Below are 23,709 nucleotides of genomic sequence, written 5' to 3' on the forward strand. Positions count from 1 at the left end.
ATTTTACATTCCCATCAGCAATGTATGAAGGCTCTGATTCCTCCACATCCTTGCTTTCAGTTCTCTCCTTTTGATTATAGTCATCCTAGTGTGTGTGAAGTGAAATCTTATTGTGGTTTTGATTTGTATTTCCCTGATGGCTAGTGGTGTTGAATATTTCATGTGCTTGTTGGACAGTTGCATATCTTCTCTGGAGAAATGTCTATTCCAATCTTTTGCCTGCATTTTAATTAAGTTGCTTGACTTTTCGTTATTGAGTCCTAAAATTTCTTCACGTAGGCCAGGCATATGGCAGTCCCAGTGACTTGGGAGGCTGAGGCAGGAAGATCACAAGGCCAGCCTCAGCAACTTAGTGAAACCCTGTTTCAAAATAAAAAATAAAAGGGGTTGGGGGTGTAGTTCAGTGTAGAGCACCCCTGGGTTCAATATCTAGTATTGCAAAAAAAAATTTTAAATAAATACTAGACCCTTGCCAGATGTACAATTTGCAAATATTTCTTCCTACTTTGTGAGTTGTCTTTCCACTTTCTTGGTAGTATCTTTTGATATGCAAATTTTTAATTTTGAAATCTAACTTATCTGTTTTTGTTTTTTATTTGTTTGGGTTTGGGGTGTCATAGCCAAGATATAGATCACTCTTGAAAATAGAAAATCTGGTACTATGTCACCATTATGACTAAGTATGTCATATACAGCAATCAAGAAAAAAAAGCAATTTGTACACTTAGGTAATTTTTTTTCTTGTCTTATACTCCAGTACATTTTCTTTTTTTCAGACATAAGCTATGTCCAGCACTTAATTCCAAGGCACATGTAATTATGACATTATTATGCAGCCCAGGTTTTTACACCCATATAATCAAGGTGACAGGATCATATTGGCTTGTTAATGCTGATATATGGGCAAAGAACTAATAGTTGGCTACTTCAACTACCAGTAATCACAGCTGGGCAAGGCTCTGCTTCACATTTGACCAAAGACATAGCAATCCACGGGAAGTAGAAACAGAAATGCACTGCCCAGATCACCATCAGGGAAGGACTTGTTTCCTAGCTCTGGGAGGGCACTTCAGCTATTTGCTGTTCAGGGTCTATGCCAGCTCCAGAGAATCGCCTCCTGATGTCATGCCCTTTCACAAAGAGTCCACTTTCCGTGACAAAGCTAGGCAGGATACAAAGGCTCAGTCATTTAAGCCTGGTAGGGGACATTCAGAGGGACAGTTTTTATTTCAGAGCTTTCTTTCTTCTCAACCCTCTTGATTCCCCTTCTTCTTAGTGTTGATCTGAAAAGAATATCTTGTGCCCTGGATTCAACTGAGATGAATTTTTAAGAGCAGAAATAACTTGTCTTTCACTAATTTCTAAAGTAAATGAAACCTGAGCCACTTCCTTTGAACAACCAATAACCAATAAAAATGTAATCCTCAACTTTTAAAATATTATATGTAATAACTGTTGAAGATATGATAACCACAAAAGGAAATTAGTATTTTTACCACCATGAACAGACTTCCATGAACACTAACCTCAATAATTTTGTGTTTTTCCTCCTTAAATAACTGTTATATTTTTTATTCAGAAATTCAATTTTTCTGAAGCTGGACTCTAGCAAAACAGAGTAAGTAAAAATATTTAATGTTTTGTCTCCAGGCTTTCTTTTTATATTCTCAAGGATTTAACCAACCTGTGCTTCCTCATTTGCAGTTCCACTACTACTGCACCACTCAGGACAGGTCCTTCTTGTCGCCTACTTGGACTGCTGACTCCAATTCCTGCCCATCTGACTGAATTTAGCTTGAGCTATATTTTTACTTCACACATCATGCTTCCTCTCTAAAACATCTTTAATTGCTACCCATTTTCAAGGGAGCAAAATGAACATGATTAGTACAGGGACTTTTTGCAACTTGGCCTTAGCACCAGCCACAAGGTGAGTCAATTTCTTAATATGTATGCCTGGATTTGATAATTCTTTTCTCTACATTGACTGCCCTTTCCCCTCAATTATGTCCACTGAGTGCCTAACTTAAGTGTCTCCCCTCTTGGGAAGCCTTTTCTCAGGTCCCCAGTCAGTACTAACTGCCGTTGCCTCTTTCACACAGCTCTGTGTCTGCTACTGTCTCAGTCTGATTTGTGACCTAATTAGCTGTGATAAATTGCTCTGTATTGGAGTATATGAAGATTTGACACTATTGTGTCATTTCCTTATCTGCCAACCTCCTAACAGTATTTTTTGCAGTAAATATACACTTCTTTGCTAAATTGCTCTCCTTTCCACTAGGGTAGAGACTATCCACCTGTGGGAGGCCGCCATGTCAGGTGACCCGCATTCTTCCTCTCCTGATTGATTGGTTGAGGCACTGTCGGTCACTTCCAGTGATCTGGCCACTTTCAAGTGGCTGTAGACGGTAGCCCCAATCTTGAGAGTAGTAAAAATGTATCAAAAGTGTCTTCATGCATAGGCATGCCTTCTTGAAGCCCCATGGGTGGAGCTACGCTCCCCTATTCCTAAAGGTGATATTAACCCTTTGCCCTGTTTGGGATAAAATGTTCCATGGAAACACCCTTTGTGTGTCCCCTTCTCTTACTCTGCCTTTGGGTGTGGCCTTCCTAGATGTCAGTCAACCTGCTGACAGCAGACATCATGAAGTTAGACTCAGCTCCTTGAAACCTGACCTCTTGCCTCATTTGAATGACTTCTCAATAAAAGGGGTCAGCGCGAACTCGAGCTCTTTCCCTCTTTCTGCAGACCTTTAAGGTTGGAGGAGCTGTCACAGGACTTCCAAAGAAAAAGGTATATCTGTCTCTTGTGTGGTTATTTTGTGCAGCCCATTTCCCCTGGAGTGATCCTGAGTGTTTTTGTCGCTGGGAACGCGACATCCACCCCCCCCCCATTCACTACCTCCCTCATAGAAACACTACCCTCCCTATAACAGTTCTAGACTGCCAACATCTGATTCAAATTTGAGAGAGAAATGAACTTCTTTCTTGTTTAACCCACTATTTTGGGAGGTCTCTGCAGATCCAAGTTGACTTTTATCTAGCTAAAACTCTGTCATAACTAAACCGAGATGATGAGAATCAACAGGGTGAACTGGATTACAGTAAAGACACATCTGCTAGGCCTAGGAATGAACATTGGGGTATTGTAGTGAAATTTTCTTTGCTTTTTTAAAATAAGAGATTCATGAAATCGGTATACTTTAGATGTGACTTAATTTATTTATTGAGGTGCTGGGGGATTGAACCCAGGCTTCTTGCATTCTAAGTAGGCACTCTATTTCTGAGCTATATACCCTCAGGTGATTTTAATTGAAGGTGAAAAGATTGCTTACAAAATAAGTAGATTCCCTTTCAATTCCCAGAGTCCATGTGTGGTATATACCTATATCTATGGGATAGATGTACATTATCTTTACTAAAGCATTCTTTATTTTCCATAATCTGATCTTCTACCAAATACAAACCCTCTACCCCAACCACACCATCACCAACTTCTTCATGACCTTCATTATCATATTCATGCAGCTGTTCACGCCACTCCTACTAACCAGAATGGGCTACTCCTTCTCCCTTCAGGCCATCCCACAACTCCACAGTTTTTAAGTTCTGATGCCATTGTGTCCACAACTGCCCCAAAGTCTTTCCCCACTGTCCCAGCACATTTGAGTTTCTACAGCATGTCATCATCCATAACTTTGTTTCTCAAGCTCAAAATTTTTTGAGGTATTGGGGATTGAATCCAGGGGTGCTTACTAAGCTATCTCCAGCCCCTTTAAAAAAAATTTATTTTGAAACAGATTCTTCCTAAATTGCCCGGACTTGGGGCTGGGGATGTGGCTCAAGTGGTAACGCGCTCACCTAGCATGCGTGAGGCACTGAGTTCGGTTCTCAGCACCTCATAAAAATAAAGATGTTGTGTCCACCTAAAACTAAAAAATAAATATAATAAATAAATAAATAAATAAATAAATTGCCCGGACTGGCCTTGAACTTGGGATCCTCCTGCTTCAGGCTCCCAAGTTGCTGGGATTATAGGCGTGCACCATTGTACCTGGCTAAGAATCCAGTTTGAGAAACTGCAATGTAAGAAACTAATCTCAGTATATAATGACATCTTATGGACTATATAGGAAGGCATTTGGACATTTTTTTTTACAAAGCTCTTACCACAAAATCCAGCAATTTTGTTCTTTGGTAGTTATCCAAATAAACTGAAAACTTATATCCACACAAAAATCTACAAAAGATGCTTATAGCACATTTATTCATAATTGCCAAAACTTGGAAGCAACCAAGTTGGATAAGTAAACTGTGATACATTCAGACAGTGAGCTACTATTCAGCACTAAAGAAATAGCTCAACCCATGAAAAGACACAGGAAAAACAAGAACATTTATTGCTGAATGAAAGAAGCCGATCTGAAAAGGTTACATGCCATATGATTCTAAGTATATGACATTCTGGAAAAGGCAAAATGATGGAGATAGTAAAAAAATGAGTGGTTGTCGGGTTAGGGGAGGAAGGGATGAACAGGTGAACACACTGGATTCTTAGGGCAGTGAAATACCAACTGTATAATACTACAATGGTGGATATATGTCATTTGACACTTGTTAAAACCAACAGAATGCACAACAGCAAGAGTGAACCATAATGTTTTGAGTAGGTTCATCTAATTGTAATAAATGTACTAACTTAGTGCAGGATGTTAATGATGGAGGACTTTATGCATGTGGAGGGTGGTATATGGAAACTCAATCCTCTGCTCAATTTTTCTATGAATTTAAACTTAAAAATAAGGTCTATTTTGAAAATAGCAGTGTATTACTGTAAAAGAACTTTTTTGACTTAACACCTTTTCAATTCTTTCATAATTATCAAATAAAACACAAAAATTGAGGGGTCTTCTGAGATGTATCTCTAGACTAGGGGTCCATGGTCCTGAGTGTAAGGATCTATACCATTTATTTGACATTTTCATATATACACCCATAATTGTTACTTAGCTCTTTCATGTTTGTATCATTTTTTCTAATGATGTTACAAATGCTTCAAGAAATGTTTCTTTTTCTATTTTCAAAGTATATGTTTCAGAAGATAAGTTATAATTTTATAAAAATAGGAAATATCTTTTAGTTGAGGAATAAAAAAATTTCACTAAAATGAAAAGACTTTGAGCTGAGTCACAAAGAAAGGGTAGGATTAGATGAAAGCCTTCCAGAAAGATGGCATTAACTTAGGGTGAGAGGAGGGAGAAAGGAGGGAATATGTGGGAGGAGGGAGTGGTATGGTTTCATTAGAGAATTGGACATTGTAATAGAGAAATAGGAGATGATATTTTAGGTTAGGAGAAGAAATAAATTCAGAGTTTAGGGAAACTTTGTATGCCAGGCTAAATGGTTTAGACTTAATGTGGTAGTTGAGTGGGAACCACTGAGGTTTTTGACTAGGTAAGTATAATTAATTATCACAGATGTATTTTAAGAGAATTAATCTGGCAGCAATATATAAAATGAATAGAAGGAAAAAGGAGACTGGGAGGATTTTTATGGTACATGGATGGGAGTTGGTATCTCAGCTCTGCCAGTTAGTGTATTACTAGAAAAGTTATCTCAGATCCTCTGTCAAACCTTTCAGACCACCTTTAAGGTTGGAAGGATTAAATGAGATCATGGACAGTACCTGGGCCAGAGTTTTACTTTCAGTGAATGATAACAATTAAGGATACTGAAAGGTATAAATATTCCCTGGGGCTGTAGAGGAACAACAACATCAAACATCAATATAAGCCAGGCATAGTGATGTTTGCCTGTAATCTCAGGTACTTGGGACTCTGAGGCAGAAGGATTGCAAGTTTGAGGTCAGCCTTAGCAATTTAGCAAAATCATGTCTCAAAATCAAATTTTAAAAAGGACCAGGCATGGGGGCTGGGGTTGTGGCTTAGCAGTAGAGCACTTGCCCAGCATATGCAGGGTGCTGGGTTCAATCCTCAGCACCACATAAAATTAAATAAATAAATAAATAAAATAAAGGTATTGTGTCATATCTCTCTCTCTCTCTCTCTCTCTCTATATATATATATATATATATATATATATATAGGCATGGACTTCAGTGGTACAGCCCTTGCGTGGCATGGTAGAGCACTTTCCTGGGGTCAATCCCCAGAACCACACACACACACACACACACACACACACACACTCCCTACACCCAGCCTCTCACTTCTGTAACCTCTNACACACACACACACACACACACACACACACACACAAATAAATAAATAAATAAAGAAAGAACAGAAAAGCAACCAAACAAACAAACCCCAACATAATTCTGAGCTATAGTATAGTAGTAGAGGAGCTGTTAAGGATGGGGAGAGAGGTTCATTTGTCTTTTGTTTTTTTAAGGGTACATATTTAGCTTGAGGGGCTGAAAAGTTATAAATGGGAATTCCAAGTGTATGTTACTCATTGATCAACAGAGATGACAGAATGGTACAAAGAGATACCTGTACCAGGTTACAAAGCTAAACTATTTTTTAAAAATCATATAAAAAATCTTTTTTCCCACATTTATTTATTGGTGTGTTATAGTTGTACATATGGATGGGATTTCTTGTTACATATTTGTACATGCATACAATGTAACTATATAATTTGGCCAATATCACTTCCCAGTACTTCTCCCCTCCCTCTACACTTCCACCCCTTAGGCTCTTTCCTTATCACCCTTTGATTTTAGGGGATCTTTCTTTTTCCTCTCTAGCCTCTGCATATGAGAGAAAACATATGATCCTTGACCTTCTGAATTTAACTTAATTCACTTAACATGATGATCTCTAGTTCTATCTACTTTCCTACAAATACCATAATTTAATATTTATTTTTGGATGAATAAAATTTTCCATTGGGTATATATACTACATTTCTTTTTTTGATAAAAGGGTAATATATTTTTTAAAATATAATAATACAAAAGTTGAGATGGCAGAACTAAGACCCTAACTATCATATGAATATCTGTAAATAAGTTAATCTTACTAATTGAAAAGATGCCAGGTTGGATTACAAATAAAATTTAATTATATTCTGTATGCAAGTACATATTTTAAAAAAGAGATTCTGAAAGCTTAAAGTAAAAAAATGACAAATATATATCAAGAAAATTCAAAGAAAAAGAGCCTAAGTGCTGCAATTCTCAACAGACAAGTTGTTAGAGGAGATCAACTTTATAATGGAAAATACATCCACTATCTTTAAAGGCTTGTGCATGGAATAACACAATATCAACATTCATAATGTAAATTGACAAAAGTAAAACAATCTACCATCCTAAGAGGAAAACTAAATTCTTCCATCTCAGTATATGACAGATCAAGTAGCCAAAAGTTATTACTAAAAAAAAACACAGATGAAGAAAAGATAAATACTGTGGATCTGAACATTATTTATCAAACTCAAAATACAGAAAGCAGAGACAGAATATTAAAATATCTATGAAATCAATAAAAATACCCAGCAAATTACAGAAAGTAGAAAAAGTAAGAGAAGTTTATTTCCAAACACAAGGTAATAAAATGAAATTAATAATAAAATTTAAAGGGGTAAAAGCTCCATTTTAAAAAGTTATTTCAATCTATTGAAATATGCCACATTTTCTTTATCCATTCATCCATTGAAGGACAGACACCTAGGGCTGATTCCATAGTTTAGCTATTGTGAATTGTATTGTTATAAACTTGGGTATGTGTGTATCACTGTAGTAAGATGACTTTAATTCTTCAAGATAAATACTGATGAGTAGTTAGACTAGTATTTTAAATATGAGAAAATATAAATAAAAATTTATTTACTTATAAATCAACTTCTGAAAATAGATTTGATCAATACGGACAAAGAGTAGAGAAAGAGCAGGAGAGCTGAAGACATAGCCCAGGTATGCTTATTTTGGGGATGTGGAAAGAGAGGAGACTTTGAAAGAGTCAAAGTTTATGTGGTAAGGAGAACAGGAGGAAGATCCAAGATAGTAGGCGTTCTCTGCCCTTTCAAAATGCTTGTTAGAAGAACACTGTTTTGAACAAGAGAGTCAGTGGGAGCTGTTTTCCAGGAGAGCTTTCTCTTAGCCTGTGGCATGACCATCAACATGGCATAACCACTTTAATCATATTGGATTACCAACAGTGCTCTCAGGCCACCTTCCCCAGGGATCTAGTACAAATACAATTTGCAGTGGAAAACAAAGCTATTTAATGCCTCAAAGTAAGAAAACAAGTTTATATCAAAAAAATCCAGGCAACAGCTGGTACTTTCAAGAACCTTCAGAAATAGGCTATCTAGTAAAGCAGTTGTTATTAGTAGAGATTGTGCACTTTAAGACATTTTAGCTCACAGAATGAGTCTGTGCTAATGACACAAAATGACAAAAATGGAGTCTAATTCAGCTCATACTGAATATTAAAAGGGATAGTAAAATTATGTTTCAAAGTATTTTTCTGTCTAGAAATGGATCTATAAATGGTAGAAAAAGTACCCAGAAAAAGTACTAAGCTGTACACCAAATGCTGATAATGGGGAAATCTATATAACAAAGTAAAACTGGGATTCTCATTAGAAGTAGGCTTAAGGAAAAAAAAAAGAAATAGGCTTATGAGTAATTAAAGTGTTGTTCTCAGGCACTTCAGTATTTGTCAAAATTATTTTTAAAAATTGCATCCATTTTTAAATAAAAATGCTATTTAAAAAGAAATAAAGCAACCTATAGTTCCATCAATCATATACACTGAAACAGCCAAGAAAGAAAAGGTAAAAATCATACTTCAATATAGTTTATTTCACTATAAAATACTGTAAAAATGACTTACCAATAAATGTCTACATGGGTAAATAAGTCAGGAAAATAAAATATTGTAGGTTGTGAATTGAAAACTATTAATATCTAGACTACAGAGCCAATTTATTAAATTATTGCTGAGATTTTAGAAAATCTACTGGGTTTTAGACTTTATATATAATTCAATAGATCTTTCAAAAGGACAAAGACCTGAGACAGAAGAAAGTTAAAGGTTATCTTACTTAACTGATGAGGAAGCCAGGTTAATTCACAAGGATGCACTGAATACAATTTATCTGTTGGAAAGCCTTCTCCTTGCCTATGGCAGGACCATTAATGTGGCATAACAACTTTAATCACATTGGATTACCAATAGTGCTTACAGATATATAGCATGAACACAAGAGATTCTGCAGCTGGGAAGGTTCTTGGTTGGGGAGCCCAGGAGGCCCAGGGTATCACTTGCACAGACACAGATGAGTCACAAATCTGACTAATGAAATCGATCACCTTGGCATGGGGATGGGCAACATAATTTTAGGGTGTTCTAATGATGTAAAATATATAAATGAAATTGAACTCTTTTACTACAGCTTGTGCTTTGAAGGGTTTTGGGTTACATCTACTCAACAGAGTCTTTCTGGAATTGAAAGGAAGAAGGAAAAATACAGTCAATAAATCTTGTGTTTGTTTCAGATCTATGCTCTCTCAACTACTTTGTCTTCTTCCAATTCAAGATTGGCTATGACAGCTGAAACAACTAATATCCTAATCATTTTATGATCACAGAGAGAAAGTTTACCTGTTTCAATTCTTGTGTCAACATCAGTATTGACTTTTGATGCAGAGCCCTCATCTGTCACACAGTTTTTTATTGTCTTCTCCCTAGAGCTGTCACATAGAAGAATTTATTTGAAACTCAAAAGAAAGCTTTTAAGATCACCAGTCCATGCTATTTAGAAAACATTAGTTCATGGTGGTCAGATTTTTTCCCCCAGATTCTTTACAAATATCTCAGAGTTAAAGTCATGATTTTTTAAAAGTCATAATTTTTAAAAAGTCATAATATTTATACTGGGAATGATGAGAGAGAAAGACACTATCATTCAGAAAATTTAGAACTTACTTTGTTCTCTTGACAGAAACTTAAGTCTGAATGAGAGAGTAGGATGTTTCCTTTTTAATTATTTAAAACACTTATAGTTAAGACACATTAAGGAAGATTCTGCTGCTAAGAATTATAGTGGAGACAACTATAGCCATTAGTTAGAAAAATAGATAAAAAAGGCAAATGTTTGCACTTGATTGAGGTAGATACCTTGGGAAGTGGAAGCACAGGAAGCCTAGACTATGTGCCAGGCTCTTTAAACTCACTATCTCATTCAATCATAAAATCCTACCTACTAGTATTAACCCCATTTTATAGGTGGGGGAATAGATATTCAGAGAGTCTTAAAAAGACTTCACCCAAGATTGAAGAGCTTGTATGATATTAACACTGAGCATAGAGTAACATTTTACATCTGGTGTAGCAATTACCTATATGGTACCTAAACAGATAAATGATGAGATTAATTATTTGTCTTACTAGAAAGTTTATTCAATTATACATTAATTCATCTCTGTTTTCCCAGTGCATTTAAAATAGGAATCAGTATACAAACTATATCTATACAAATAATTTTTAGAAACATTCTATTTCTGTCTACAGCAAAGTAAATTTTCTTTATGTAAATTAACCTCAATAAACCTGATTTTTTTAAAAATAGGGAACAAAGGAAAGATAGGAAACTAAGGATGTTCTTTGAGGGTTACATTATAAAACATATAGATCAGAGCAGAAATAGGCAAAGTGACTAAAAAAGATGATGGTAGGCCAACAGGCCTTGACTTCATTCATTCATCATTCAATAAATGATTTCTTAGCACATTCTATGTGCTAGGCACTGTCATAGGCACCACAGACACTTCAATAAATGTGACCAACAAGTCCTCAGGCTCATGAAGCATATGTTCTATTAAGGGGTAAATACAATTAAAAAAAATAAACAAAAAACTTATTCTGGAGAAGAATGGAAGAATAATGTTGACATACATTCACAATATCTTGTTAAATTAAAAATGGTATGTATAGGAAGCAAATTACTATAAAATAAATGCATATATATTTATATGCACAGAACACATACACATGTATACCCGAGTAAAAGGATATTTATATAATAGTCTTATTTCTGGATGATGGGATTATGAGTTACTTATTTTTGTTTCTCATAGGTTTTTCCTGTACTTTCCAAATTCTCAAAAATAAGCATGTATTACTTTTGTCATCAGAAAAAATACTAATATTTACAACTACATGTATCTATAGTACACAGATGACTAAAACGAATATGCCTACATGTACACAAAATATTAATAATAGTTAACTCTCAGTGGTAGGATATAGTGATTTTTCCAGTATACCTGTAGGTGTTATTTAAATTGTAATTATTTATTTAATTTTCACTTAAAATTATAAAGCTAACTTTTTAAAGAATGGGTTTTGAGATAGAAGATATGGTACCTTCTTTTTATGGAATTTTAGTAGCAATAAATGAAAATATCTACCATTCAGAGACAGCCTCAAGGTCTGTTTATTTTTTGTTTTGTGGAGAAATACTTTCCTTTTCTTCTTTTGACAATTTTTTTTCTCTAGCAGTCTTGCCCATGGTAATTTAAATCTCCTTATTCAATAGAAAAATACCATGTGCTTCTTGATAATTCTATCAAGAAAAAGAGTTGCTAAGCATTTATGGAGAGAAGTCATCTCATAGTGTTCCTATCTGTAAGCTGTGAACAACAACACTGGAGATTTTAAAAGTATATCCAAAGCACACCTAGCAATTCAAGAAAGCAGGAATGAACCCACTAGGGCAAGTCTCATCAGATAAATCTCAGGATGCTGAAAAGACTTTGATTCCAGATCTAAGTAGTTACAACTTGTGGGAGATTTCTGCTGGAAAATAAAGAAAATTGAAATTCACTATGACCTATGTCCAGAAGCAAACTAGAATGTTGTTTGTTTTTATAGAGAATTTTCTTACCTTTTTTCCACCTCTAAGACGAAATTTTCACTGTTCCCCAACTGACTAAAATGCAGCTTGGCAGCTTTCCTCTCACTGTCACGAACAGTACGATCATCTGGAGGCAAAAACCGTGGTCTGAGCATGTTTATTTTTTGGAGTAAAGAGTAGTGGGTCAGAAAACCTTATTTACATAGGAAAAACTAAAGACCAGCCTCATATTTGTGTGTTAGAGACAGGTCACAACAAATACTATTGTGTTGTCACTGGAGAAAGCAGTAACTCAGGGAGACTACAGGGATGCCATAGCAACAACTGCCACATAGGGTAACTACCCCTTCAGAAAAGTGGAGCTTACACAGCAAACAATCTCATGTTAAGACTGAAAGTTAGACCATTTTCTGAAAGAGTTCACTTAGTTTCCCTACAATGATTTTCCCAGGAACATGTAAAATCAAATTTTACATCAATAAGAAATGTAAACTTAATAATAAAATTATAAGAAAATGCAAACCAGCTCATTCAAAGGGATATTTCTTATTCCTTGCCAACTGAGTCTCAAAGAATTATTAGTTTTCTACTGCTAATACAGTTGAAAAGTTAGGGCACCTGGAAAAACAAGTATCAACCTGGAAATTTTATGTTGAGAAGGAAGTAGTGGTGAAACCATCAACTGAAGAAAACTAAAGCTGGAAGTGACTGATAAAATCATAGGTGGTCATTCAATAAACAATAAACGGACTCGTCATACATCCTGCCAACACAAAGAGTTACATAAATATTGACTAATAAATAAACGTCCCTTGCTAGTGCACACTCTGGGCCAACATCCAAAAGGTTAAGAGGCAGCTGATTTCAAGTAAGATTCTGGGGAAGGAGCAGAGGAGGAGGGTCTCACCCAATTTCTCCAGAGTTTGTAGTGTGTACACAGCAAAGAGCCTATAATCTGTATCTTTCCTTACAACAGGATTGAGTCTCAAATCTAATTCTTTGAGGAAGGGTAAAGGCTGTAGGCGGGACACCTCCACTAATGAAGGGATGTTGTTATAATATAAATTCAGGTCTTGGAGTGAGCATAAATACTGGATGCCCTGCAAGGAAAAGACCACATTAGGAAACTGCACATTGTAGGAAACGTATCTACTACTTTCAATTCTTAAAAGCATTACCCAAACCACCCACAAGAAAGACAGGGTTAGAACTCCTATTCAGTTACCTGAGAATAAGACTACTGCAGCCCCTGGGCTCAGAGTGTTCTATGTGTTAAAAAGTTCACATACATCTTTATAAAACATGACATTCATATATCATCAGATATTCCCTATATCTGTTGGCTCCCAAATCATTTTCCTAATTCAATCCTTCCTAGTGGTAGCCAGTCCAAATCACTTTGGCTTTCTCACCTTTGCCTCAACCATTCTCCTTACTCCCTAAGAACTTCAATTTACAAAAGGAAGGAAGGTAGAGTTGCTTCTGGGGTAGGAGGACATGGTGGTGGTAATAGAAGTAGTAGCAGTAGTAGTAATAATAATGTGATGGTATCCTTGTGTATCAATGCCTCACTTTGAGTTTCAATGTATTATTCGGTGAAACAAAACAACACTTTCTCCAAGTCTTCCCTGGGGGACCTGACTAGGACCCTTCTTGTCCTTGTTTCCCTCTTCAGAGTTACTGCCAACATGAACGCTCCCCGTCTTCTAATCAGTCATTTCTCTTTGTAGAAATGTTCTTCCATTCTGTTCTCATACTGCAGATTTAGCAAACCCAGTCCTTTACTTAACTGGCAACAATATAATCAGGACTGGGAAAAGCCACAATTTTCCTGTTCTGCTGAAATCTGCTATTGAAAAGAATTATTTAATTTGCATATATTTAGCTTGTTAGCTGCTTTTGCCCAACACTAAATTTCAGGATATTTCAAAACATATACATATATTTGTAATCACCTAATTGCAATAGTTAAAATGCTTGTCATAAGAATAACTGCCATTGAGGATTATTTCAGAAAGGTGAAATTATTTTCCATTATGTATTTATAAAATAATGTTTTTATTCTTCTCTCATTTAAAATCATTTTCTTATTTCAGGAAATTCAGAAAACTCAAAATATGTATACAAAACATTCCAGAGTAGAACCCTATTTATTTTGATGCATTTCTCTCTGTTTTTAAAATTTTATTAACTTTTACACTTTTAAAGAGTCAGTGATTAGCAACTGTTATCAGTGCCTTTGGTTTTACTCTCAGGGCAGTATACCATTAGGACTGTATTTTTTTCATATTTTCTTTCTTCCGTATTTTTATTGGTGCATTATAATTATACATACTGGGGGATTCATTGTTATATATTTGTTTATGTACATGATATAACAATATAATTTGGGCAATATCATTACCCAGTATTTCCTTTTTCCCTCTTCTCCTCCTTCTGCTCCCATCCCTTTCCTCTAATTAGGACTGTCTTTAACGTGTCTAATGCACCAGCTCAAACAATCTTCTTTTTCTTTTTCCTTTGTTGATACTAGGGCTTAACCTAAGGATGCTTTACCTCTGAGCTACATTCCCATCTCTTTGTTTTTTTCTTTATTTTGAGACAGGGTCTTGCTAAATTGCTGAGGATGTCCTCAAATTTATAATCTTCCTATCTTAGCCTCCTGAGTAGCTGGGATTAAGGTGTGCACCACCATGCCAGGTTCAAGCAACCTTTTAATGTCTTTCAGTATAAAATCAAGGAAATCATTTCTATCCTCCTCTCACTTTTCCCAGTTGGCATGATTTAATGTATTCCCTAACACTGCATTAGAAAAAAGCCACAAGACATTTTCTCTCTGGGAAAATTGAGAAAAGTAATTCAGACCTACTGGAAATGAATATAAGCAGATAAATAATACATGCAAAAATGTAGAAAATTAACATTTACCAAGTGCTTCCTATATGCCAAATACTGTACTAGGAGTTTTATATATGTTGTTTGATTACATGTTAATTTCATTAACTTTCACAGCAGTTTTTCACTCAATTTATATAAGTATAAAGAAATGGAGCATAAAAACAAATTACAGAAATATTCACTTAATTTTTTAGCACAAAAGGACAAATAAACAAATGTACATATGAAAACGGGAGACTTAAGAACTCTGAAGTAATCCTTTCTGAAATTGATGGACCAAATATAAATGACTGCTAAAAATAGTCTAAATACTAGTTCAAGTTCAACTTGGAGTTGCTATTTTTAGTCTTAGTTGGAAATTTGATCTTGTTTGGGCTTTTTTTTTTTTTTTTGGTACCAGGGATCAAACCCATGGGCACTTAACCACAGAGCTACACCCCCAGCCCTTCTTGAAAAATTTTGAGACAGGGTCTCACTGAGTTGCTTACGCCCTCGCTAAATTTTTGACGCTGGCCTGAAACTTGTGATCCTTCTGCCTCAGCTTCCTGAGCTTCGGGGATTACGGGATCATCCAGTTGGGCTTGCTATTTTAAGGCAAGTTATACCTTCAGATTGGGTCTGAATGGTATGGTTTGAACGGTATGGACTCCCCTAAGAAGTGCAAAATTGGCAGAATAATCCAGGAGAGTCTTTGTCATCTCCAGTCTTCTATAGAAGGACTTTGCCAATTAGCTGGGGCAAAATGGGAACATGTAGAAGAAGCACAATTTGAGGATCTATCATAAAGAAAACAAAACTTCCATGTATGTGCTGTATGTACTTCTTTGCAGAGCTCTTTGTTTTCTAATCCTTCCATATGCTCTTCAAGTCTGCTCCTACTTTCCTGTACTGCTCTGTGTTCCACCATGCCTCGACATAGACATTCTTTTCTTTTTTGAGACCACCATTTCCTGATCTTCGTAGAAAAAACCCACTATAGCAATGTAACCCAGTGTTTCTCTGTGTGCTTCCTGTACTACTATTATCAGAATGCCCTGGGTGCGTCCTGAGCCCACCCATACCCAGGGTGTCTCTCAGAGCAGAGATTAAGAATCTGTACTTTTATAAGTGCTCTTCATGAGTTTTTTTTTTTTTTTTGGTGACACTGGGGATTGAACCCAGGGGCATTCTACCATTAAGCAACATCCCCAGATCTTTTTATTTTTTTTAGTTTTGATACAGGATTTAGCTAAGTTGCTCAGGCTGGCCTTCAACTTGTGATCCTCCTGCCTCAGCCTCCAAAGTCATTGGGATCACTAGCATGTGCCACCAGACCTAACTTCTTCATGATTTTTTGTACATATTGAAATTTGAGTTATTTCCCTAGGCAATGAGTGCTTAATATAGTTAATATAGTACAAAAGGAATTTACCCAATATTTTATAAGAAATTATCTTAAACATAGAACAAAGTGAGTTGAAAGAATTTTATAGTGAATAATAAAATTTAGCTGGGAAGCATTTAAAAAGAAGATTTAATACTCCCCAGGCTAACATTATTTCTCTCTTTTGCTCATCAAAAAGCAAACTGGGCTATCTGGCTTGTCATAGAATATAGAACTTACCTTTAGGCTAGTGATCAAATTCCTTGATAAATCTAAGGATCGGAGATTTTTAAAATTTCTGAAAGCATCACCAATGGAATGAATTTTTCCAGCATAAGATCCCTGTAATGAAAGAGACTCCACCAGTTCTGAAAAGAGATCATCAGTATATATATTATGATCTCCACTTATATAAAAGTAGAGTCAATGAAAGTAGGCCTTCCTTCTTCCCATAACCCATCTGTGAAAGGCCCTATATCCAAGGATTCTAAGATCACATCTTCTTTTTTAAATCAGCAGTATAACAGAGCCCTGTGGCGCAGGCCTGTAATCCCAATGACTCAGGAGAGAACTACATTGAAATAAAATCTTGAGGTGCTAGAACAATATAGGCCTTATAAGCTTTTCATAAGCTAAAGAAAAGACCTATATCCTGGAGAAATTAGTGGGAACAGAATTTATACTAGATGGAACAGGGATGATAGGAACAATAATGATAAGGTCTAGACACAAGTGGGGAAGGGAAGCAAAAATGGCAGATCTCAGGAAACAGTTCATGTTTTCCAGTACTTTGTGAACACAACAGAAGAGGGAGCTCCAGATCCTTGAAATAGAAAACTATGGGGTTGGGGGCTTACATTGGAGCTCACCCTTCCTATCTTAAAAGTACAGAAGAACTTACTTCACTTAAATACACAGCCAGAAAAGGATTAGAGTCAAAGCTTATATGAGGGTTATTATAAGAAAAAGGAGCAGAATAATATTCATAGGAAATAAAAGTATTCCAGAAGGATGTGCCCACAGAGCAAATGAAGATATCATAGCAATGCAGCAATTCTCAAAGTGATTCCCAGACCACTTGAGGTTCCGAAGATATGTACAGGGATACACAAACTATTTTTTAAAATTATTTTCATAATAATATGAACTGGTACTATATTGACATTTGCACTTAAGATACAAAAGCAAAACTCACTGGGCTGGTAGGATGAATCAAGACAATGGCATCACATTTCACCAGTGGTTAATGCTTTCTTTACTATTGTATGTTTGAAGTTCTCTTTTTGGGGGGGGTCCTGGGGATTGAGCTCAGGGGTATTCAACCACTGAGACAAATCCCCAGCCCTATTTTGCATTTTATTTAGAGACAGGGTCTCACTGAATTGCTTAGTGCCTCGACTTTGCTGAGGCTGACTTTGAACCTGCAATCTTCCTGCTTCAGCCTACCCAGTCATTGGGACTACAGGCTGCACCACCACACCTGGCAATGTTTGCAGTTCTTTAAATTTCATTTAAGATTTCCCTTAATAGCTGGGCTCAATGACACATGCCTATAATCCTAGTGGCCTGGAGGTTGAGGCAGGAGGATCATAAGTTCAAAGCCAGACTCAGCAACTTATCGAGGAACTCAGTGAGACCCTGTCTCTAAATAAAATATAAAAAGGACTGGAGATGGAACTCAGTGGTTAAGGGCCCCTGAGTAACAACAACAACAACAACAAAAAAGGAAAGAATTCCCTTAATACACTAGGTGCAGTAGCACATGCCTGAAATCCCAGAGATTCAGGAGGCTGAGGCAGGAGGATTATAAATTCAAGATCAGCCTCAGCAATTTAATGAGACTCTGTCTCAAAAAAGTAAAAAGGGCTGGGGATATGGCTCAGTGGTTAACCACCCCTAGGTTCAATCTTCAATCCCTTGGTACCAAAAGAAAAAAAAATTATCTTAAAAAAGTAATAACAATGATTCATTTTATTAAATCTTTGTGTCCGTGTGTGTGTTTCTGGGGAGTGAACCCAGGGTCTTAAGCATGTTAGGTAAGTACTCTCATTGAGCTATATCCCAGCCCTAATTGTTTAAATCTTGACCTTTGAGTATATATCTTCTTTTGCATCATAACTAAATGGAAAGTATTAATGAATTATTTCTGCTACATATTGAAGAATGGTGAATGCCTTGTAGAAAAACACTTTTATGTGACTGAGTTACAAGCTGGACTAGGCACTTTTTTTTTTGAGAGAGAGAGAGAGAATTTTTAATATTTTATTTTTTAGTTTTCAGCAGACACAACATCTTTGTTTGTATGTGGTGCTGAGGATCGAACCCGGGCAGCACGCGTGCCAGGCGAGCGCACTACCGCTTGAGCCACATCCCCAGCCCAGAACTAGGCACTTAAAAAAAAAAAAAAAAGATTTCTTTTTTAGTTGTAGATGGACATATACTTTTATTTTGTTTATTTACTTTTTTTATGTGGTGCTGAGAATCAATTCCAGTGCCTCATACATGTTAGGGGAGTGCTCTACCACTGAGTCACAACCAGGCACTTAACTAGGCACTTTTTTAAAATTTTTTTTAATTTTGTTTATTCTTATGTGGTGCTGAGGATTGAATCCAGGACCTTGAACTTGCTAGGCAAGTGCTCTACCGCTGAGCCACAACCCCAGCCCAAAACTAGGCTCTTTTTAAATGAAACATATTTACTCAGAGAAAAGCAACCTGAAAAACTATGGTTTTTCTGACTTGAATTTTTAGCAGACATTTTCTTAAAAATAAGCAAAGTGAGTCTGTCACTTCAGGAAAACAAATGATAGTAATTATTATCCATTATAACAGTCTAGCTTCTAAGAAAAAATAAAATTTGGAGGGCTAGGGATACAGCTCAGTGGTAGAGTAATGCTAAGCATGTAACAGGCCCTGAGCTTGATCCCCAGCACCACTAACATTTTATTTTCTTTTGGAAAACTTGTATCTGACACCATGAACTTGATAGCTTCCTAATGCTTCCTTATTTTTTAATGAGATTGACAGCAATATAATTTTAGATGTTACATAATGAAACTTGTCAACATTTAGAAGATATATATAGCTCAGTGAGTCAATATTTTTTAAATTACCAATGAATAATGTTATAAAACCATGCTTTGTTAAAAGAGTCATTCAACAGCAGGGCATACCAATGGATTTTACTGTAACAATACAAAAAGCTCAGTGATATGTTTCAGATTTCATATACAACTAAATTTTAAGAAAATACCATTTTCCCAGTGTTTATGCCTTATCAAAGAAGAATTTCCATAATAGGCTATTGAAACATTGTTCCCTTTTCCAACTACTTATCTGTGTAAGATCAGATTTTTTTCCCCATGTGTTTCAAACAAAACAATATATCACAATAGATTTAAGACAGAAGTAGATATAAGAATCTGGCTATCTTGTATTAAAACAGACATTAAAGAGATTTGTAAGAATACAAATCGATATTCTATTTTTTATTTTGGAAAATATATCTATTGTTCATAAATATAGTAGGTAACCATATAATGGGTATATTATATCTGTCTTTTAATGACTCAATAAATTTTTAAAATTTTTTCTCAGTTTTAATTTCTTTTTTTTTTTGGAGGGGGGTACCATGGATTGAATTCAGGGGCACTCAGCCACTGAGCGACATCCCCAGCCCTACTTTTATTTAGAGACAGGGCCTCACTGAGGTGTTTAGTACCTTGCTTTTGCTGAGGCTGGCTTTGAACTCAGGATCCTCCTGCCTCAGCCTCCTGAGCTGCTGGGATCACAGGTATGTGCCAATGCACCCGGCTCAGTTTTAATTTCTATATGGTAAATACTAGTAGATAATTAAAACTCTGTGAGGTCCTCAATAATTTTTAATAGTGTAAAGGAATCTTGAGACAAAAAAATTGAAAATTACTGAAAAATGTAAGTTGGAATTAGGAAAATTCAGAAAGATGATTGGAAAGAAAAGGAAGATTTGAAAATAGAGAAGAACAAACTCAAGAAACAATAAAAATATGTAATCCAAGGGCTCCAGAGGCTGAGACAGGAGGATCCCAGTTCAAAGCCAGCCTCAGCAATTTGGCGATGCCCTAAGCAACTCTGTGAGACCCTGACTCTAAATAAAATACAAAATAGAGCTGGGGATATGGCTCTGTGATCAAGTGCCCAGAGTTCAAACCCTGGTACAAAAAAAAAAAAAAAGAAAGAAAGAAAGAAATGAAAAGCAATAATAAAAATAAAGTTTAAAAAAATAATTTCAGAAATGAGGTTAAATGGTACATGCCTATAATCCCAGCAGTTCAGGAGGCTCAGAAATTTAGTGAGGCTCTAAGCAACTTAGCAACTTAGTGAGACACTGTCTCAAAATAAAAAATAAAAAGGTCTGGGGATGGAGCTCAGTAATAAAGCACTCCTGGTTCAATCCCCAGTACCAAAAACAAAAACAAAAACAAAAAACAAGAACAAATAAAAACATAGAACAATTCCACTTCTGTCTATACTTTATATCCAAAAGAATTGAAAGCAAGGATTGAAATAGATACTTTTACACCAATGTTTGCAGCAGCATTATTCATAATAGCCCCAAAGTAGAAAATATCCAAATGTTCATCAATGTATACATAATGTATACATTATGGGATAAATATAAAATGAGGTCTTATTCAGTCCTAAAAAAAAGAAAGAAATTCTAATATATACATATTCTCAACATGTTTAAACTTTGAGGACGTTTTGCTAAGTTAAATAAGCCAGACACAAAAGGAAAAATATTGTATGATTCCATTTATACAAGATACTAGAACAGTCAAATTCATAGAAACAGAAAGTACAGTGATGTTGCCAGGGGCTGAGTGCAAAGTGAATGGAGAGTTATTGTTTAATGGGTACAGGGTTTCAGTTATTGTTTAACGGGAAGATGAAAAACTTCTGGAGAGAGATGGCAGTAATGGTTGCAAAACAATGCAAATGAAGCTAGGCACAGTGGCACATGCCTGTAATCCCAGTGGCTCAGAAGGTTGAGGCAGGAGGATTACAAATTCAGTCAGCCTCAGCATCTTTTCGAAGCCCTAAACAACTTCGTAAAACCCTGTCTCAAAAAACAACAAACAAACAAGAACAACAACGAAAAACAATGCTTGAGCACCTCTGGGTTCAGTCCCTGGTACCAAAAAACAAACCAACAAACAATGTGAATGTAATTAATGCCACTAAACTGGACATTGTTTGGATTTTTTTTTTTTGACTTTTGTTTTTGTTTCTTGGCTAACAACTCACTGTCTTGATTTCTATAGGTTTCTACTTTGAAGTCAGGAAATGACAGTTCTTTGACCTTTTCTTCTTCAGTGTTATGTCTGATATTCTAGGTCTTCTGCCTTTCTGTATAAACTTAATAAGTTTGGTGATATCTATAAACTAAATAAATGGCTGGTACATCATTTCTTTTTATGGCTGAGTCATATTTCATCATGTAGATACATCACGTTTAATTTATCCATTCATCTGTTGATTGACAACATTGTTAGGGCAATACAAGTCAAAACCACAAGATACTCACTATGGTGGCTATAATTTTAAAATAAGAGACTTTTTTGCATTGATATGGATATAGAGAAATTGAAATCTTCATATGTTGCTGGAGAGAATGTAGAGTAGCCCCTGTGGAAGGTTAAGTTAAGATAAACTGATCTTAAACAAGTGAGCAAAGATAATTCAATGGAAAAAAAGATAATCTTTTAATAAGGGATGATAGAACAACTAGACACACATAGAAAAAAAGGGACTCAGACACACAGACTTTATATTTTCACAAAAATAAATACAATAAATCACAGATCTAAACATAAAACATAAAGCTGTAAAATTTCTAGAAGATAACAGAAAAATCTAAGCAGACTTGGTTTTAGTGATGAAGTATGTTTTATTGTTGTTGTTTGTTTGCAGTACTGGTGATTAAATCCAGGGCCTTGAACATATTAGGCAAGCGTTCTACCACTGAGTAACATCCTGGCCCTTTATAATTTTATTTTGAGGCAGGGTCTTATTCAGTTGTTTAGGCTGGCCTTGAACTTATGATCCTCCTACCTCAGCCTACTGAATAGCTGGGATTACAGGCATGTACCCCCCATCCAGTTTGGTGATGAGTTTTTAATACACCAAATGCATGATCCATAAAGGAAAAACTTGAGAAATGGGACTTCATTAAATTTAAATATTCTGCTCCATAAAAGACACTGCTAAGAGAATTAAAAAACAAGCCACAGCTAGGCTTTTATAGTTTGCTAAGTGAAATAAGCCAGACACAAAAGGAAAAATATTGTTCAGCTAAATGTCCCCCAAATGCCATGTGTTGAAGGTTTAGTCTCCAGCTCATGGTGGTACTGGGAGATGGTGGAACCTTTATTAGGGGAATCTTAGGGGAAGAAAGTTAGGTCATTAGGGTGTGCCTTTGAAGGGGATATTGGGACTCTGGCCCCTTTATCTTTTTGTTTCCTGGCTACCTCAAAGTAAGCAGCCTTTTCTACCATGTGTCCCACCATGATGTATGGCCTTGCGTGGGCCCAAAAGCAAAGGGTCATGTGATCATGTAGATGGACAGAATCATGAACCAAAAATAAACCTTTCTTCTTTATAAGTTGATTTGTCTTAGGTATTTGTTACAGCAATGGAAAGCTAACACACCAAGATAAAATGCTGGAAAAATGTTTTCTGATAAAGGATAATATTCAAAATATACAAAGAACTCTTTTTAATTTTTTTAAGTTGTAGATTTACACAATCCCTTTATTTATTTATTTATTTTTATGTAGTGGTGAGGATCAAACCCAGTTTCTCACACATGATGCTAGTCAAGCGCTCTGCTACTGAGTTACAACCGCAGGCCCCAAAGAACTCTTAAACCTCAACAATAAGAGAATAAACAATCCAATTTAAAAATGGAAAAGACCTGAAAATCCACTTCACCAAAAATGTTTTAAAATAGAAAATAAATAAATACATACATACAGCATAGGTGGTGAACTCAAAAATTCTTAGCAACACAAATCATAAGGAAATATAAAATTAAAAACAAGAAGATATCACTACACACTTATCAGAATTGCCCAAACCTAAAATACTGACAATGATGAATGTTTGTGGGATTGTTGGGGGAAGGAATGGTTCGTATTGCTGGATGGAATGCAAAATGGTTCAGCTATCTTAGAAGACAGTATGACGGATTTATACAAAGCTCAACACATCTTTTTTGTCGTTCTTTTGAGATATATATGACAATAGAGTGCATTCTGATATATTATACATACATGGAGTATTCTAATTAGGATCCCATTCTTGTGGTTATACATGATATGGAGTTTCACTGGTGGTGTATTCATACATGAACATGGGAAAGTTATGTCTAATTCATAATTTGTTCTATTGTCTTTCCTAGTCCCATCTCCCCTTTCCCTTTATTCCCCTTTGTCTAATCCACTTAACTTCCATTCTTCCCTCTCCCAACCCCTGTTTCGTGTTAGCATTGCACATTAGAGAGAATATCAAACCTT

The 23,709-nt window shown here is 35.8% G+C and overlaps 1 protein-coding gene across 1 annotated transcript in view; it reads right to left on the reverse strand.

Moving 5' to 3' along the window:
- Lrrc36 (leucine rich repeat containing 36) overlaps positions 1 to 23,709 on the reverse strand; it is a 59,971-nt gene that overhangs the window by 23,754 nt on the left and 12,508 nt on the right. The window contains exons 2-5 of the mRNA XM_015496215.2: positions 16,394 to 16,521; positions 12,800 to 12,992; positions 11,923 to 12,019; positions 9,639 to 9,727 (exon numbers count right to left, since the gene is read on the reverse strand). Of these exons, the coding sequence (XP_015351701.1) occupies positions 9,639 to 9,727; positions 11,923 to 12,019; positions 12,800 to 12,992; positions 16,394 to 16,521 (507 nt within the window). The remainder of the gene's footprint in view (positions 1 to 9,638; positions 9,728 to 11,922; positions 12,020 to 12,799; positions 12,993 to 16,393; positions 16,522 to 23,709) is intronic.

The sequence above is a fragment of the Marmota marmota genome, unplaced genomic scaffold, assembly GCF_001458135.2.
Source record: "Marmota marmota marmota unplaced genomic scaffold, marMar, whole genome shotgun sequence".
Lineage (NCBI taxonomy): Eukaryota > Metazoa > Chordata > Mammalia > Rodentia > Sciuridae > Marmota > Marmota marmota.